Raw genomic sequence first — 18,172 nt, 5'->3', positions numbered from 1 at the left:
TAGTCCCTGTTGCACTCACTTAGCTTCTAGTGAAGGAGATTTACATAAGCATTTGTAGAGTGATAAGTGCTATGAAAGAGGAAACTCGTATTAGAAAATGCACATCCAAAGCAGATGTAGGTAATGGGCAAATATTTTCTTGTATGTTATTGGATACCTAATGTATACATAGTGTGTATTCAGTAAGTATTTGTAGAATAAATGAATATTTATTTTGCGTAGAAAGCCTAATAATCTGGCAGCAGTCTTTGGAGATATGTTTTTCAAAATGTGATGCCTGGACCATTAGAATCTTCTGAAGTGCTGACTGAAAAGGAAGATTCCAGGCACTACTGAGCAACTGTTAAATTAGAATCTCTGGGCATGGAGGTCATCACTGTACATTTTAAACTAATTGGGTGATTCTTATAGATCGAGAAGCCTGGGGGCAGAGAGATGAATCAGGAGACATAGAGTGGCCCAGGTGATAGGGGGCAAGTGCCTGAATTAGAGTTAATGGTAGTGAAAGTGGATGTGGAAGATAGGAACTACAGGACCCTGTATTAGCCTAGATGTGGAGGAGTCAAAAGAAAGGATCAAATCACAGGTTTGGGGCATGAATAAGAATGCAGTGGTGACATTCCTAGAAATTGTAAGCACTGGGAGGAAAGGAGGTTTGAGAGGGAAAAGGTTTGAAAGGATTGAAAAAAGAAGTAAATTGAGGTTTGGGCTGCAGTTTGAGACAGTAGTGGGATGTGAAGGTGGAGATGTCCTGAGGGCTTTTGAGAATACAAGACTAAAACTATAGAAAGAATACAGGTAGGAGAGAAAGCTGTAGGAATCAACTGTCTGCTTGGAAGGTGAGAAAGTCATCATATAGGGTGAGAAAATTGATTATGATGAGGCCTCGGATGAAGACATAGAGAATATTTAGCAGATGAAATGTGGAAGAGAACACAGAAAAGGGAATCACTGATTCAACAAATGACCCATGCTTACTTTGTGCCTGGCAGCTTGCTTGGTATTAAGGATACAAACATGAATAAGATGGCCTTTGACCTCTAGGAACTCAGTCTTACATGGGAGAAAATATGTAAATATACTGGTTGGTATATGTTATAATAGGAGCATGTACAAAGTACCTCATTGTGGACACAACATTGTAAAATGACTATAACTCAATAAAAAAATGTTTATATAAAAAAAAACAACAACAAAGTACTACATTGTGGGCACAGTAAAGGGAACAGCCATCTATCTTAGTGGTCAGGAAGAGCTCCATAAACTAGCTTATACTGAATCTACAGAATCTTGAAAGACATACCTAGAATCAGTGGTTCATTCTCTAATATTAACCTGCTGGGAATGGTCGATGTATAACCAGGAAAGGACAGGAACAAATTAATAAGGCACTCTGGACTCACTGCTGAGGAGTTGACTTTTTTAAGATTATAGTGCATAAATATTCTGTTGACTATAGTCTCCTGAGACCTTTTGCTTCTAAGTTTACTTTAAATTCAGTATTGAAATGGAAGAATAAGACTTGAGCTGTTTTTTAACCTTCTTAGTTCAATTCTAACATCTAATACGTTAATTTTTTTAAGTTATCCTTAAAATCACATGAGGAAATGTGCTATTTCTTCTTCTTAGCAGTCCTTCCTTTTGCATAAAATCATATGAGTTTATCTTCAACATCATTCAGCTTTACGAGATTCTTAAATTATTCGGGAAATACTTATTTGGGGATGAACTTGGTTTTGCCTGGTTCATTTTTTTACTTTTTTATTTTTTACAGTTCCTGTTCTTTTGCATTCTTTTTATTGATGAGCCAGTATTAATGCTTTATTATTAACTAAAGTCCTGTGTTTACATTAGGGTTCACTCTTTGTACAGTTTATGGATTTTGGCAAATGTGTAATGTCGTGTATCTACCAACTGCAGTATCATACACAATAGATTCACTGCATCACTCAAGATATCTTATTCATATTATATGCTGCATATGGCTGTTGAATTGGGACAGACATCCTTTGAGACATCCCTTTTTTGAAAGGAGTCAGCAAACTGAAAAACCAATTCAGACTGAATTCCCCATGCATCTTCCTTCCCAGTATGGATGAGACTTTTTGTTTTTAAATACTTCCAGAGAATGAAAATTTACAATCCAGAACATATATATCCTCACTGAATTATTGTACTGTTTCAGGAAAGGATGTTACCAATAGTAAACATAAAAGTTTTTGCACAATGAAGGCCAAAGTGGATCAAGCAAATGATGTTACCAGCCCACCTCCAAATTCTTGTCTTAGTGAAAGGTATGATAAAGTTATTACATTAAAATACTTAAATGAAACATTTTCCTAAATGTGATATTTGTTTTGTAGGAATGAGTCTAATTTCCATGGTAACATCTTGCCTCAGAGCCTGGTAGAGGATAATTTCCTTTTAGGTTGCATTTTTTAATACAATAATTTTTACATTGGAAACGTTTACTTTGTTTTTCTTGTTGAATTCACTGGTTTTTCTGTATATCTATGAAATTTTTAAGTAACAAAAATACTAATGATCAAAAGCAGTGCCTTTGAAATATCCATTTTAAACTAAATTATTTGTGTATTCTTTGGAAAGAATATGATACTATTATAGATTCATTTTACATAATTTTTAAATTTGAAATATACAATTCCCAGCAGCTAGAATTTGTGAGTACTTTATATATTACTTTCAATGAGGATTTTAAACATAATTTAGTGGTTACTCAATTCTTCATAAAATACTTTTTAAAAAGTAATCTAAAAATATTACAAAACTAGTATAATTCTAGTAATTTATATGATTGAGAGTCCTTTTTATAAATAAGATCAGTATTTTGTTTCTTTTTGCTGTTTTTGTTCTCTTTTGAGTAATCTGAGGGATGTGTTTTATTTTGTTTCAGTCCTGTTCTACGATATACACATGAAACACCTCAAAGAGAAAAGTCGGGTATGGTTAAAAACAAGGCTTTTTATTTTTCAAATATTCAAAATTTTAATAAAAACAAAACTTAGTAATTTCTCCCCTTGTTTTATCCCCAGTGATATGTGGAACTTTATTTCATACACCAAAGCTCACGAAGGTAAATATTTTGCCTAGTTTATTTTCATTGCGTAGTCATTAATTTGACAATAGTGTCCTAACTTTGCCCTGAGATTTACAGGTATGTATCTGCTGACTCACCTAGGCATTCAGTAACTGATAAATGAAAAAATAAGTGAATAGAAACATATTCTTAATCATCAGTGCACTTGAAATGGGAAATAAGTAATATAAAATATAAAATAAATAACTATTTTCTTTATTTTCAGGGTCAGACACCAAAACGTATTTCTGAAAGTTTAGGAGCTGAGGTGGATCCTGATATGTCTTGGTCAAGTTCTTTGGCCACACCACCAACACTTAGTTCTACTGTGCTCATAGGTAATACTAGCAAATGTGTATTACATATGATGATGCTGATAAGTTATCATCCGTAATGCTTCTGTTAAAAAAAAAAAGGAAGAGATAATTAGAGTGTAATCAGATTAGACAATACTGTCTTTGATAGGTGCGTTAGTAGTTCAGAATAATTTCATTCTATGTAGTGTAGATTGAGATAAGTCTCAAGTGCATTAAATGGCATTTTAGAGGAGTCAAATTTATATACAAACCAGGATTTTTTTTTTACTCTAGCAAAAATACATTCCATTTTGATTCCTCTTTAGCTGGATATTTAACTTTCTTCTTTTCTTGTCAGATGAAATAATATAGGTAAAACATGTTGCAAAGTAAGAAATGTTTAACATATGACATATCTTTCAACTGTATTATTATATATATATAATACTAAGTCTGCAAGCTTTTGCTTTTAAGTCATGACCTGACAGGTTCATCTGATTTTCTAAGCCCTTATGGACAGAAATACCTGTACGTATTACCTTGTGGACAGTATTACCTTCAAGTCAGGATCACCAAACCATAGTTTCTTACCACCTTATGAGTGGTACTAAGGAAGTGTGAGTGTAGCTTACCCACTGTGTTGATTGACCTCTCTATTTACTGTACTTGGATCAATTCATTTTGGTTCAAATGTGTACATTAATAAAATGCACAAGTGTCTTTTGATGTCTGACCAAAAAAATACATAAGTTTTGCATTAACTTCAGTGTATGATGTGTAGTACAGAATAGGTAAATTGAACTTTTTTTTTTTGCAGTCAGAGATGAGGAAGCATCTGCAGCTGCATTTCCTAGTGATACTACTGCTGTAAGTAAACATGACGAATGGTTATGCTATTGCAATTGCATATGATTTTAGAATGCCTTGAAAAATTATTTATCTTGCATTTTTCATCGTCTATGATTTATCTAAGCCTTTGGGGAAGTCTCTATACGTGATTTCTTTGATCTACGAAACTCTGCTGTCTGTTTAAGGTAAATACACTGTATGCGTTGTTAGAGTTTTTATACTTGTGATTTTAAAATATAACTTTTGCAGATTTTGAAAAGCTGCTTTTCTAACCATGATCAAAGTCTGAAGAAAAATGATAGGTTTATCCCTTCTGGGCCAGACAAGGAAAATCAAAGAAAAGCTAAAAGTCATGGTAAGTCCTTTGTTTAATTGACATCATTAAATTATTGCTCCTCTTTTCTTAAAGAGAAGACACATTGCTTCTCCTTTCTTGATTATTGAAGGTATTGAGAATAGAAACTAAGTTTATTTAGATGAAAATGTTTAAACATCATGTTAGGATAATACTACTCAAGATGCTCTTGTGACACAAAAACAAAACAAAACCCATTACTGCAAACGCAGAGATAGATAATAAGACTTATAACTGACAAAACGTTAAGACCTCATTTTCTAATTAGAAAGTAAGTATGGTTGCAGATATACCAAAAGGTAACTAATCAGGTCGTTGGAATATTACATATTCTTAGTATGTGTCTATATCTGTATAAATGTGTAGGATTGGATGTCTGTGTGTGTATATGGGTAAAGTCAGATTTTACTCTGTGATAGGGCCACAAAATTAATTTGGAACATGTAGTTTGATAAATCTTAGAATATTAAATTGTGTATGTATGTATGTGTATATAGATAGGTAGACAGTAAAACTGAGTGAGGTCTGATTGAACGAGCTGATAAAGAAAGGTTATTAGGGATTGAGTGTGAATCAAAGGTTTGGGTACACTGGAATCAATTTTGACCAGAAAAGCGGGACAAGGTTGTTACCCCCTTACCCAAAAAATAGCTAGCACTCAGGATAACTTTTAAATGCTAGATTATGTGTTACTTAGTATATACTGTTTCTATGAAAAAAATTATGAGAATAGTATGAATTATATGGTTGTGTTATAAAATGTTATTAACAATGCTTCTATTTTAAATTTTAATAGAATTGGAGAAAATTTTAGAGGAGTCATTTGGTAAAGGAAATAGCTGCAAAGATCATTTTGAAAAGTCAATGCCAAATGTCCTAGAAGATGAAGTACATGAAACAGTTGCAGATATTTCTGAAGAAGATAGTTTTCCAGTATGTATTTCTAAATATAAAAGAAGAAATCTACGAAAAGTAAAAACTGGCAAGACTAGGAAAAATATTTTCAATAAAACAAAAACCAATGAATATGAAGAAGCTGAAAAACAAATGACAGAAAATAAACATTCATTTGTATCTGAAATGGGACCAAATGACAGTGATCCATTAGATTCAAATGTAACAAATCAGAAGCTCTTTGGGAATGGAACTGACAAAATCTCTAAGGAAGTTATACCATCTTCAGCATCTGAATGGTCTCAGCTAACTCTCTCGGGTCTAAATGGAACCCAAATGGAGAAAACGTCCCTACTGCATATTTCTTCTTGTGACCAAAATAATTCAGAAGAAGACTGCATAGGCACAAAGAAAGAATGTATCAACTTCATTACTTCAGAAAATTATTTGCCACATATTTCAAGCTTATCAAAAACAGTGAAGATACTAAATGAGGAAATAGTGGTAAATAAGACAGATGAAGGGCAGTGTCTTGAATCTCATGAAGATTCCACTGTTGTGGAAAAGCAAGCAATATCTGACTCTTCTCTAATAGCTTCTCCACTTCAGGGTATCAAAAAGTCTATATTCAGGATAAGAGAATCACCGGAAGAGACATTCAGAGCAGATTTCTCAAGTAATACAACTGATCCGAACTTTAAAGAAGAACCTGAGGCCTCTAAAAGTGGGTTGGAAATACAAACTGTTTGCTCACAGAAAGAGGATTCTTTATGTACAAGTTCAGTTGATAATGGAAGCTGGCCAGCGACTACCAAGAATACTTCTGTAGCTTTAAAAAATGCAGGTTTAATATCCACTTTGAAAAAGAAAACTAAAAGGTTTATTTATGCTATAAATGATAAAACATCTTATCAAGGACTAAAAATGCAGAGAGACCAAGAATCAGAACTAACTCACTCTTCAGCCCAATTAGAAGCAGACCATTTTGAAACACCACTTACATTTACAAACATTGATTCAGGTAACTCTTTTTGTGTGTTTTGTGTGTGTGTTTGTGAATAGTGCATATAGTTTTATGGATGGTGATATGCTCTCTCATCTGGATATGTGAATCTCTTTCTTTAACCTTTTTAAAAAAACGTACTGCCTACTTTTATTCTGTAGTTTTTTTGGTTTGTCTTCTGTAGTGTTTTAGGGTTTTTTTAATCTATAATTTATATTCCTCTTTTTTTTAAATTGCAGTATAGTTGATTTACAATGTGTTAATTTCTGGTGTACAGTGTAGTGATTCAGTTGTACATATATATTCTTTCTCATATTCTTTTTTGTTATAGGCTATTACAAGGTACTAAATATAGTTCATATATTTTATATTCAGTATCAGACAATGTCTACACCATTGTTGTTTAGGCCTTTGATTATCAATGTTCAGAATCATTTCATTAAAACTTGTTGGATCAATTTGCGTAGTATGTAGTATATCATCATAACTTTTGAGACAGAACATGTGATTCATAAACATCACGAGCTTGGCTACTTAATTCTTGCTTTAATTTTCAGTATTTAGTATGTGTAAATTAGACAATTCTGTAAATATGTTGTGCTATTTAATAGGTATTTTGTCTAAAGCATGTAAAAGAAAGAAAAAAGCTAATTGCTAGCTGTGTTTAATGTAAGGCAGTCATAAAAATAAAGTAGTGATTTTTTTGTTGTTACATAGTTTTCTTAAATATTTAGAGATTGCTTAGAGTTACTGCTATATATCTGGTTGTTCAGAGTGTGCACAGTGAAAGTCATTTTTCATTTGGGTAGCAGTTTATTTATCAGTAGGTTTACTGTATGTTCAAAAGGTGATTTTTATCTCCCTCTGAGAAGATTTGAGTGGGTGAGTATCTCTGAATAATAGATTTGGTGTAATGAGTGACAGAACTGTTTGAGATTTCAGTTAATTTCAGAGAAAAATGCTTGATGTTGTATATATCAGAGATAAAACCAATGAAACAGCTAATATGTAGTAGTGGTCACTGATTAAATAAAATGAGATTAATAATTCTGACTTGTTAATAGGAAATTCAGAGGGTCAATAAAATTAGGCAGAGCAGTTTACCTCACTTTCCTGTTATAACTGAGATTAGGTACTCACGGACACTTCATGTGTAGAACCTGTTTTTAAAAGTTCATTTTTTGGTGTTTTTTGATATGAAAGACTGAATTAACCAAAGGAAATGGTTACTTTGTAATTCCTTTTCTTTGCCTTGCTTTTTCTAAGTCCTATTATGTCTAAATTAGCAAAGAATTTTTTCCAATTTTATTTTCCAATAAAACTACTTTGAATTTTACTTATGGCAGCTGGCTGCTTTCTTGAACTACATACTAATTTTAACTGAGTTGATAATTTTACCAGAAAAATCCTAGATCCTGTACATCTTTAGTTGAGAAATGTAGTAACTTCAAAACAGAGGATACTTAGAATTCTTTCCTTTAAACCTGACATGCACTTCTTTTCATGTAGTTCTTGTTTTAGACACTGCCTTTTTAACTCAGTGGAAAATATTTAGTGAATGTGATTGATGGTACTTCAGTTTCATTTTGTCATTTTTTGTCTTTGTGTTTAGGTTTACTGCACTCTTCCATCCAAAAACACCATTTACAGAATGATTCTGAAGAGCCACTTTTGTCTTTAACCAGCTCTTTTGGGACAATTCTGAGAAAATGTTCTAATAATGCAAGCAATTCTTCTAATAATAAAATAGTATCTCAGGATCTTGATTATAAAGAAGCAAAAATCAATAAGGAAAAACTGGAGTCATTTATAACCACAGAAACTGATTATATGTCATGCTTGCTGGGAGAACATTGTGACAATGATCCAAAAAGCCAGAGAGTTTCAGAGGAAAAAGTCTTGCCTGCAGTATGTCACCCTGCAGTGCCACATTCAGAAGACTGTAGTGGTATTCACTTTCAATCTCAGGAAACCTTTTTACACGACAATGATAACACCACTGTTTTAACTACTGGCTTCAACAACCTTCTCTCAAACCCAGTTGTGATTTCTAGAGGAGAATCATATAAAATGTCAGAGGAAATAAAACCTAAGAATTCTGAAGCTGGTTCTGAATTAACCAAAAATATTTCTTTGGAAAATAGTCAAGAAGCATGTATTTTAAAGGAAGATTCCAGAAAACCTGAGCTGTTGACACCTGAACAGTATGTAACAGCAGCATCACCTCTTACGAAGGTACAATTCAACCAAAATACAAGTCTCACAGTAATCCAAAAAAACCAAGAAGAAACTACTTTAATTTCAAAAATAACTGTCAGTTCAAACTCTGAAGAACTTTTCCCGGACAATGAGAATAATTTTGCCTTTCAAATAACTAGTGAAAAGAGTATTCCTATTTTAGAAAACACTAAGGAACTGCATGAGGCAGACATCAGTTGTTTAAGAGAACCTGTTCTCAAGAGCTCTGCCATGTCAGCACATACGGACCTGGGAGACAAACAAGCAGCCAAAGTGTCGATTACAAACAATTTTGTTTCATCAAATAAAGTCCATGATCTTACAGAGAAAAACAGAAATAGTGTAAAGCAGCAACCAAAAATGACTCTCAGTCAAGATTCAAAGTCAGATGTCTCCTTGAATATAAATATGAAATCAAACAGAGGTAACGATTGCATGGACAAATGGGCAAGAGTCTCAGATTCGATTTCAAGTCACAGTTTTGGAAATGGCTTTAGAACAGCTTCTAATAAAGAGATAAAACTCTCTGAACACAACATTAAGAAAAGTAAAATGTTCTTCAAAGATATTGAAGAACATTTCCCTACTAGTTTAGCTTGTATTGAGACTGTAAATACATTATCATTAAAAAGTCAAAAGAAACCAAGCAGACCTCATGCAGTTGATTCACAGTCAATGAATGCTGTATCTGGGTGTGTGCAGAATAGTGCGTTTATTTCTGACAGTGAAAATAGTCACACAACTCCAATTTTATCATTAAAGGAAGATTTTCATTCAAACCATAATTTAACACCTAGCCAAAAAGCAGAAATTACAGAACTTTCTACTATATTGGAAGAATCAGGAAGTCAATTTGAATTTACACAGTTTAGAAAACCAAGCCACATAATACAAAATAATCCATTTGAAATGCCTGAAAATCAGATGAGTGTCTTAAAGACCACTTCTGAGGAGTGGAAAGATGTTTATCTTCCTCTCGCAGTTAATGTCCCATCTAGCAGTCAGGTAGATAGCAGCAAGGAATTCGAAGTTGGAGATAAGCAAAAATTTGCCTGCTTGTCAACAACCAACTGTAACAAGAGTGCTTCTGGTTATTTAACAGATAAAAATGAAGTGGAGCTTAGGGGCTTTTATTCGGCTCGTGGCACAAAACTGAGTATTTCTAGTGAAGCACTACAGAAAGCTATGAAACTGTTCAGTGACATTGAAAATGTTGGTGGAGAAACTCCTGCAGAATTAGATCCAAGAATTTTCTCTTTAAGTAAATGTAACAATTCTGATGTTTCAGAGTTTAAGGAAGAAGATTATAGCAATGATAAAAATTTAAGTGAGAAGAATAATAAATGCCAACTAGTAGTACAAAATAACATTGAAATGACAGCTGGCATTTTTGTTGAAGAAAATACTGAAGATTACAAGAGAAATACTGAAAATGAAGATAACAAATGTATTGGTTTTGTTTGTAACTTAAGAGAATCTGATGGAAGTTCATCAAGTAAAAATGATACAGTTTCTATTCACAAAGATGAAGATGTCTTACCATGTACTGATCAACACAACATGTATCTGAAATCATCTAGCCAGTATATGATGGAGGGAAACTCTCAAAATAAAGATTTGTCAGATTTAACTTGTTTGGAAGTTGTAAAAGCTGAAGAAACATTTCATGTTAATATGTCAAATAAAAATCAGTCAACTGCTAATAAGATGAGGCAGAATATAAAAAATTTTGACACTTTTGGTTTGTCCTTTCAGACTGCAAGTGGGAAGAATATCAGCATCTCTAAAGAGTCATTAAGTAAAGTTATAAATTTCTTTGATGAAAAATGTACCAAGGAAGAGTTGAATAACTTTTCAGATTCCTCAAATTCTGAATTACTTTCTGGCATAAATACCAACAAAATAGACATTTCAAGTCATGAGGAACTAGATAAGGTTAAAGACAAAATACTTAAAGAAAGTGACTCAGTTGGTATTGAAAATCAATTACTAACTCTCCAGCAAGGACCAGAATATGAAATCAAAAATATCAAAGAACCTACCATGTTGGGTTTTCATACAGCTAGTGGAAAAAAAGTAAAAATTGTGAAGGAGTCTTTGGACAAAGTGAAAAATCTTTTTGATGAAAAAAAGCAAGATAATAGTGAAGTCACTAATTTTAGCTATCAAGGGGCAAAGATGCTAATGGACCGAGAGGTATGTAAAGAAGGTTTTGAGTTAGCATGTGAGACTGTTGACATAACTGCCCGAAAGCATGAAGAAATGCAGAATTCTTTAGAGGAGAAAAAACTTGTTTCTGAAGAGTGTGCCATGCCACCCAGGCTCTTAAGTGATCATTTATACAGACAAACTGAAAATCTCAGCATACCAAATAGCATATCTCTGAAAGTCAAAGTTCATGAAAATATAGAAGAAACAGCAAAAAGTCCTGTGACTTGTTATACAAATCAACCCACTTGTTCAGCCATTGAAAATTCAGCTCTAGCATTTTACACGGGGCATGGTAGGAAAATTTCTGTAAGTCAGGCTTCACTATTTGAAGCCAAAAAATGGCTTAGAGAAGGAGAACTGGATGATCAGCCAGAAAAAATAAATTCTGCCAAGGTTATATGTTTAAAGGAATATCCTGGGGATTATGTAGGAAATCTTTCATGTGGAAATCGTTCAAACAGGATCACAACCGAAAATGACAAAAATCTCTCTGAAGAACAAGATCCAACTTATTTAAGTAACAGGATGTCTAACAGCTATTCATGCCATTCTGATTTTTGTCATTCCAGTGAGGTATTTAATAAGTCAGAATATCTCTCAAAAAATAAAATGGGTAATTCTGGTATTGAGCCAGTAGTGAAGAATGTCAAAGACAGAAAAAACATTAGTTTTTCTGAAGTAATGTCCACTGTAAGAGAAGCAAACGCTTATCAAAAAGCTGTAGATGAAAGTACTTGTGTTCAGAAGCTCGTGACTAACTCCTCACCATGCAGAAATAACAATAAAGCCACAGAAATGGTCGTATCTGATTCAAATAATTTTGAGATAGAACCACCTGCATTCAGTACAGCAAGCGATAAAACAGAAATGAGAGAGAGACTTACAGATAACGGCGGGAAGGTAATTAAGCAAAACACTGAGAGCAAATCAGACACTTGCCAAACAAAAATTGTGACAGGTTCTCATAAGGCACTGGAGGATTCACAGGATATTACTTTTCCTGACTCTCCAGAGAGTGAAGAACATAGTATGCGTTCACGTGATGTTTCACCTGACATTCAAAGTGAACCAATTTTATGTCATGACCCAGGTATGTCTGGATTGGAGAAAGTTTCTGAAATACCACCTTTTCATATTAATTTGAAAACTTCTGATATATGTAAGTTGAATGTGGAAAAGCATCCCAGGTCAGTCTCTTCTATGAATGCTTGTGGGGTTTTTAGCACAGCAAGTGGAAAATCTGTACAAGTATCAGATGCTGCATTCCAAAAGGCAAAACAGGTATTTTCTAAGATAGAAGATAATGCTAAGCAACTCCTTTCCAAAGTATCGTTTAAAAGTAATGAAGAACAGTCGGACAAGTTCTCAGGGGAAAATACTAAGATACATACCCCTCAAAATTTACTGTCATCTGCTTTCTCTGGATTTAGTACAGCAAGTGGAAAACAGGTTCCAGTTTCTGAGAGTTCCTTATGCAAAGTTAAGGGAATGTTTGAGGAATTTGATTTAATCAGAACTGACCGTAGTCTTCAGCATTCACCTACATCTAGGCAAAATGTATCAAAAATACTTCCTCTCTCTTGTATCGATAAGAGAACCCCAGAACACTCTGTAAGTTCCAAAACAGAAAAAGACTACAATAAAGAATTTAAATTAACAAATAACCGTAACGTTGAAAGGGATTCTTCAGAAAATAATCACTCTATTAAAGTTTTTCCATCTCTCATTCAGTGTAGGCAAGACAAACAACAGTTGGTATTAGGAACCAAAGTCTCACTTGTTGAGAACATTGATCTTTTGGGAAAAGAACAGATTTTACCTAAAAATATAAAAATGGAAATTGGGAAAGCTGAAACTTTTCCTAATCTTCCTGTGAAAACAAATACAGAAATTTGTTCTACCAACTCCAAAGATTCAGAAAACTATTTTGAAACAGAAGCAGTAGACATTGCCAGAGCTTTTATGGAAGATGGTGGGTTGACAGATTCTGAACTGCTAAGCCATGCCAAACACTCTCTTTTTACGGGCCAAAAAAATGAGGAAACAGTTTTGTTAAATTCAGGAATCGGAAAAAGAAGAGGAGGTGCACTTGTCACAGTTGGTAAGTGTTTTGTCTTTTGGTTTGCCAATCGCTTTTTAAATTGTCAAGTCCTTCATAATTTTGCTATGCTAGCTTATAGCAATTAGGATATTATACACTAGGTATATTTTTTCAGACTTTTATGTTTAGTTTGGGGAAATGTGGTTTTACTCTTGATATCACTGAGTCTGTGTACCAAGAAGTCATTGGCTGAGTTATGTTGTATAAAGGTTCTGGCTCTAAAGTTTAAAAGTTGGCTTCTAGTTATAGGTGTTGGCTTGCTTGCTTTTTTTTTTTTTTTTTTTTTTAATCTAAGAAGTGTTCTAAAATCAGTTATCCTTAGCAAATAGTATTCTGGTCTTAATGCCATTTGGACTGTGTTCTAACTTCTCTTTTAAATGTAGTGTATTTAACAACTTGGTTTGACTATTCGGTTAGTTGGATGTGTGATTTTTTTTTTTTTTCTGTTAGTATCTCTGGCTAGGAATAATCTTAAATAATTGAATCTGTTGATTAGTTACAATGAAAGTAAATGCCAAAACTAACTCTTCAACTTTTAAATGGATGACCTTCAATAACTAGCTCCTTTTTTAAAAACTGTAGACTGATAGAGTATCACAGGGCTTCTTGTCCAGTCTCTTCCTGTTACAGAGGATACTAAAGCCAGGCAGTTCATTCTTCCACTGGGTGCATTTTGCCCTGAAGTCATCCCAGTGGATGCAGATTTGCTTCATCACGTGTTATCCAGGTCACGTTCTATACCAAGTTTATGTTATGGGCAAAGTAGTAAGTTTGTAAGACTTATCTTAGACTGTTGCTGTTCTCTAGTGAAAAATTCTGAGGTGCAGATGCTTTAAGATATGCATAATTCTTTCATAGAGAATAATAGTTTTATTTATGGGACCCCATTTTGTTCATGCATATAGTAAACCCTTATGCTTAGGAATAAAAATAACTCAGACTTCTAATAAATGTTCTCAACAGCATCACTAATTTCCCTCACTTCTGTTAGGTTATAAATATATATGCACTTAATCAGCTTCTGGTTACTTGAATAGTACAGAGCCTTGTCAAACAGTTAAATCACTTTATAATCCAACACTTGATAAAGTGATAAAGCCTTGCTTGGACATTTTTACTTACTAAATCCTTCAAATTCATTCCCTTTACTAAAGCATCAAAAAGCAAAGTATCTATTAACACATATTATCTCAGTATGACATGGAAACACATGACTTGAATTACGGTTTAAGTTTACTCTCAGCCTTTGTAGAATTTTTAAACAAGAAGTACATAATAGTTTTGCTAATATTTTAATGTAATTTTGGTAATTTAAAGTCTTTTCTCCCACTCAATGACTCTAATTCAAGGACCTATATAATAAATTCCTTCTTGAGTGTAATGCAAAAAAAATTATTTTAAGAAATTGTTTGTCTTTATTGCAAGTAAACCTTTGAGTTACGTTAAGTGTTAGTTCATTAAAAAGTAACTTATCTTTGTATCTGGTAACATCTGTTTATTGCTGAACCCTGAATAAATAGTGATATTTTAAAGGGTCAAAAAAAATAATAGAAGTTAAATTGATATTGAGAAATTAATTTTTTCTTTCAAAATAGAATGTTCACTATTTAAGTTATTATTATTGTTTGCTTAACATATTATAAGAGTCAGTACTTCAGTTTTAAAAAATGGACTATAGGCTTTTGAAAAATAAAATTGATACTATTTGCTTTAAAAACGTGTATGGAAATTTCTTTTTAGGAGAACCCCCAATCAAAAGAAATTTGTTAAATGAATTTGACAGGATAATAGAAAATCAAGAAAAATCCTTAAAGCCTTCAAAAAGCACTCCAGAGGGTAAAATTTGCTTTTTATCCATATCTTCCCCTCCCCCCAATAGCTACAATACATAATATTCTAAAGTTATTTTTCTCAACTCTTTTGGGTATATGCATAATTGGGCAAGCCTTTACAGTGTAGTTTGTTAAAACTTGTATCTTGCCTTGTTTGTTATGCGAGCTTTTCCTTCATAATGCCTAGATATTAGAGATAGTAGATACAAGATATTATACTAGAGGTTCTCCATAATTCAGTGTGAAGAGACAATGAAATAATGACTTTAAATTAAAAAGCTGTAAGAATTTAGTAAGAACTTAGTAAAATAATTGAAGCTCAGGTTCTAGTTCAATTGATTTCATAATATTTACTTGAATCAGTTATTTAATTGAAGGTTGAGAAATAGTAACTTTCAAATTTGATTATTTCTTATAACAAAATTTCCCTTAATAACTAGGGACGAACTTAGTTCTTCCTACAAAGGCAGGGTAAAATACTTAATTCTTTTCCTTAAATTACCAGTTTTCAGAGTAAAGAGTAGTTGGTGTAATCATTACTAATGGTAGCAAATGAATTTTTTTCTTTCTCTCTTGAGTAAAACAGATTTCTTAGATTTTTATTTGTAAGATATATAAAGTTTAAAAGTACACATAAATAATATATTTCTTTATTAAAGAAAGCATTCTTTTTGAGGTTCAAATCATTCCAAATTTGGAAGTAGAAACCTCTTCAAGTATTTCCCAAGAGTTGTTTTTTTTTTTTTAATATACCTTGATTAACCTTTGAGCACTTTCTTGCTTTCTGTTATCACAAAAAGATTTTCTAGGATGTCCATGTAATTCCCCTCCCCAGTTAGAATCCTAAGAATCTCCAAAGATCTTTTCAGTGGTTAATATTTTTTAAAAAAAACAATATTTGGATACTAACTATGCTCATAGCTGCTGGTGTTACTGTTTTTTAAATTCTGAATTCTTGTTTCCTAATAACATTAACATATTTACTTATTTCCTTTATCTTCCAGTCCTGGTTCTCAAACTTTTATATCTCAAGACCTCTTTATACTCTTAAAAATTATTGAGGATCCCAAAGAGCATTTATTTAGGTGGATTATATCTACTTCTATTTACCATATTCAAAATTAAAATTGAGAAATTTTAATATCTGTAACATTGTGCATTGGTCATTTTGAAAATACTAGTTTGGAGTTATACAGCTCTTTCAAATGTTGACGTGTTTTGTTACACAATATTAAACAAATACTTTTGTCAATGTCACCAGTGATCTAATCTGAAAATTTAGTATTGGGAAATTGTCAAGCGAACAGCCTGTTACAAGATTTCCAAAATTATAATTTCATTTAAAAGCTTGAATTTTACAATTCAGTTTGGCAACAAATACTATTGCTTGTTTTCTGTTTTTTTTTATAGTGACAAGCTTATTTCATTCTTTTTTGAAGAAATATCTGCTGAATACCCAAGTCTGAATAATTGTAGTTTGTTATTCTTTCAAGTAAAAGTGGAATTGTTTGAAAAAAGTGATTAGTACATTTCATATAAAGTGCATTTCCATGAGACAATCATAGCACCAAAGTATGCAGCAGGACACACCAGCAGTGCAAATGTCAACACAGTGAGAGACACTTATATAACATCATCATTATTATTAAGATAGTTTGACAGCTTGAATCCCCTCTGAACATTGTGGGTACTCCCCCTCCAGGGTTCCACGGATCACTCTTTGATAATCACTGTCTTACAGTATATGTATAATAGCTTCAAGTTGACAATACCAATTTTACTACTAATAATAAACTACCAAGGGAAGTCTAAGAATTCTTTGCAGTTTTTTGTCCTAAGAATACATATCATTAAAAATGTATAGTCGAAGTTCTGTGTTCTGATGTCACTCAAAATAATTCTTTTGTTTGTGGTTAACAACTTGTTAATTAGCTTAGATTCTTTTGTTTCAGTTTGTTTTCAATATTAGGATTTGCTTTTTCTTTTTTAATTTTATATTTGAATAAATAGAACTTCTCTGTAGTTCATTCATCAAAAATACAGAAAGGCTTACTTGGAGAAGTCTTGTTTCCATCACTGTCCCCTCCATACTGTTCACCTGTTATACTAGTAATTGTTTTTAATGGTTTTTGGTTTACCCTTTTCAGGTTTCTTTTTGTCAAAATAAGTAAATAGTTGTATATATATTCTACTTTTCTTACTCAAAAGGTATCAGTACACACATGGTCTTTGTTTGTTGTTTACTTTAGAATTTATCAGGAGATCGTGACTTAACTCAATATATAGTGATCTTCCTTGTTCTAATGGTTGCATGTACTTAATCATGGGGCTGTACCAGTATGTTCTGGTTTATTCAACCAGTCCTCTCCCTACCAGTGGACTAATCAAAGGTTTAAGAAGTACAAGTTACATACTGAGAAAGAGTAATACCTAAACTTTTGCTTATAAACCTTCATAAAACTAAATTTTATATTTGCATCGGCAATTAGCTAACACCTTTACGTTATGACTAACTAAATTTATACTGATTTCTCACATATGTTTGCACTGTGAGTTGTTTGGTATTAATGATTATCAATTTGTGAATCAATTGATAGTTCTTACCTAAGCATCCATTATATGCACTGAAAATTTTTAACAATATAATTTTATAAAATGTTTGTGTAAATGTTCACAGTAATGTGCAATGAACATAGGAAATAAAATCTCTCATTAGCTTGTCATTAATACATAATATAAAACATACTTCATTAATGCATTATGTAAAATAATATTTTTCTAGGCACAGTGAAAGATAGAAGATTGTTTATGCATCACACTTCTTTAGAGCCAGTTACCTGTGGACCCTTTTGGTAAGACATGTTTAAGTTTTTTTTAATTCTACTAATACAGTGTAGGAAAAGTGTGGGGTTTTTTAGTAAATATTTCTAAAAACAAAGGCTCTAACATACAGTAAAGACACTAGCACTTCCCTTTTTGAAAGCCTGCATCAGGATTAAATAGTTCTGTACTTTGGTAGTACTTTATAGTGCTGTACGTACTATTATCTCATCTTTAATTTCATAACTTTGTAAAGTAGACTAACAGGTTTTGTCCCAGTTTTGTGAATAAGGTACTGTGGTTGAAAGGGATTAAGGAAATTACTCAAAATCAATAAATATAGCAGATTTTATGTTTCAATTATATTAATAAAAGTGAAAGAAAAATAAAAGATGGCATATATTTAAAATATGCTTTATCTCTCTTCCTTCTCAAAACCCTACTAGTTACTAAGAATTTTTTTTTTAATGTATAAA

The 18,172-nt window shown here is 32.5% G+C and overlaps 1 protein-coding gene across 1 annotated transcript in view; it reads left to right on the top strand.

The window, feature by feature from the left end:
* The window catches only part of BRCA2 (BRCA2 DNA repair associated), a 46,405-nt gene that overhangs the window by 4,471 nt on the left and 23,762 nt on the right, over positions 1 to 18,172 (top strand). Inside the window, exons 4-13 of the mRNA XM_031465855.2 lie at positions 2,186 to 2,294; positions 2,915 to 2,961; positions 3,054 to 3,094; positions 3,324 to 3,435; positions 4,211 to 4,260; positions 4,492 to 4,597; positions 5,394 to 6,512; positions 8,107 to 13,044; positions 14,785 to 14,880; positions 17,659 to 17,728. Coding sequence (XP_031321715.2) covers positions 2,186 to 2,294; positions 2,915 to 2,961; positions 3,054 to 3,094; positions 3,324 to 3,435; positions 4,211 to 4,260; positions 4,492 to 4,597; positions 5,394 to 6,512; positions 8,107 to 13,044; positions 14,785 to 14,880; positions 17,659 to 17,728 — 6,688 coding nt within the window. The remainder of the gene's footprint in view (positions 1 to 2,185; positions 2,295 to 2,914; positions 2,962 to 3,053; positions 3,095 to 3,323; positions 3,436 to 4,210; positions 4,261 to 4,491; positions 4,598 to 5,393; positions 6,513 to 8,106; positions 13,045 to 14,784; positions 14,881 to 17,658; positions 17,729 to 18,172) is intronic.

This window comes from Camelus dromedarius, chromosome 13 (assembly GCF_036321535.1).
Source record: "Camelus dromedarius isolate mCamDro1 chromosome 13, mCamDro1.pat, whole genome shotgun sequence".
Taxonomy (NCBI): Eukaryota; Metazoa; Chordata; class Mammalia; order Artiodactyla; family Camelidae; genus Camelus; species Camelus dromedarius.
This window is presented reverse-complemented; position numbering and strand designations above follow the sequence as displayed.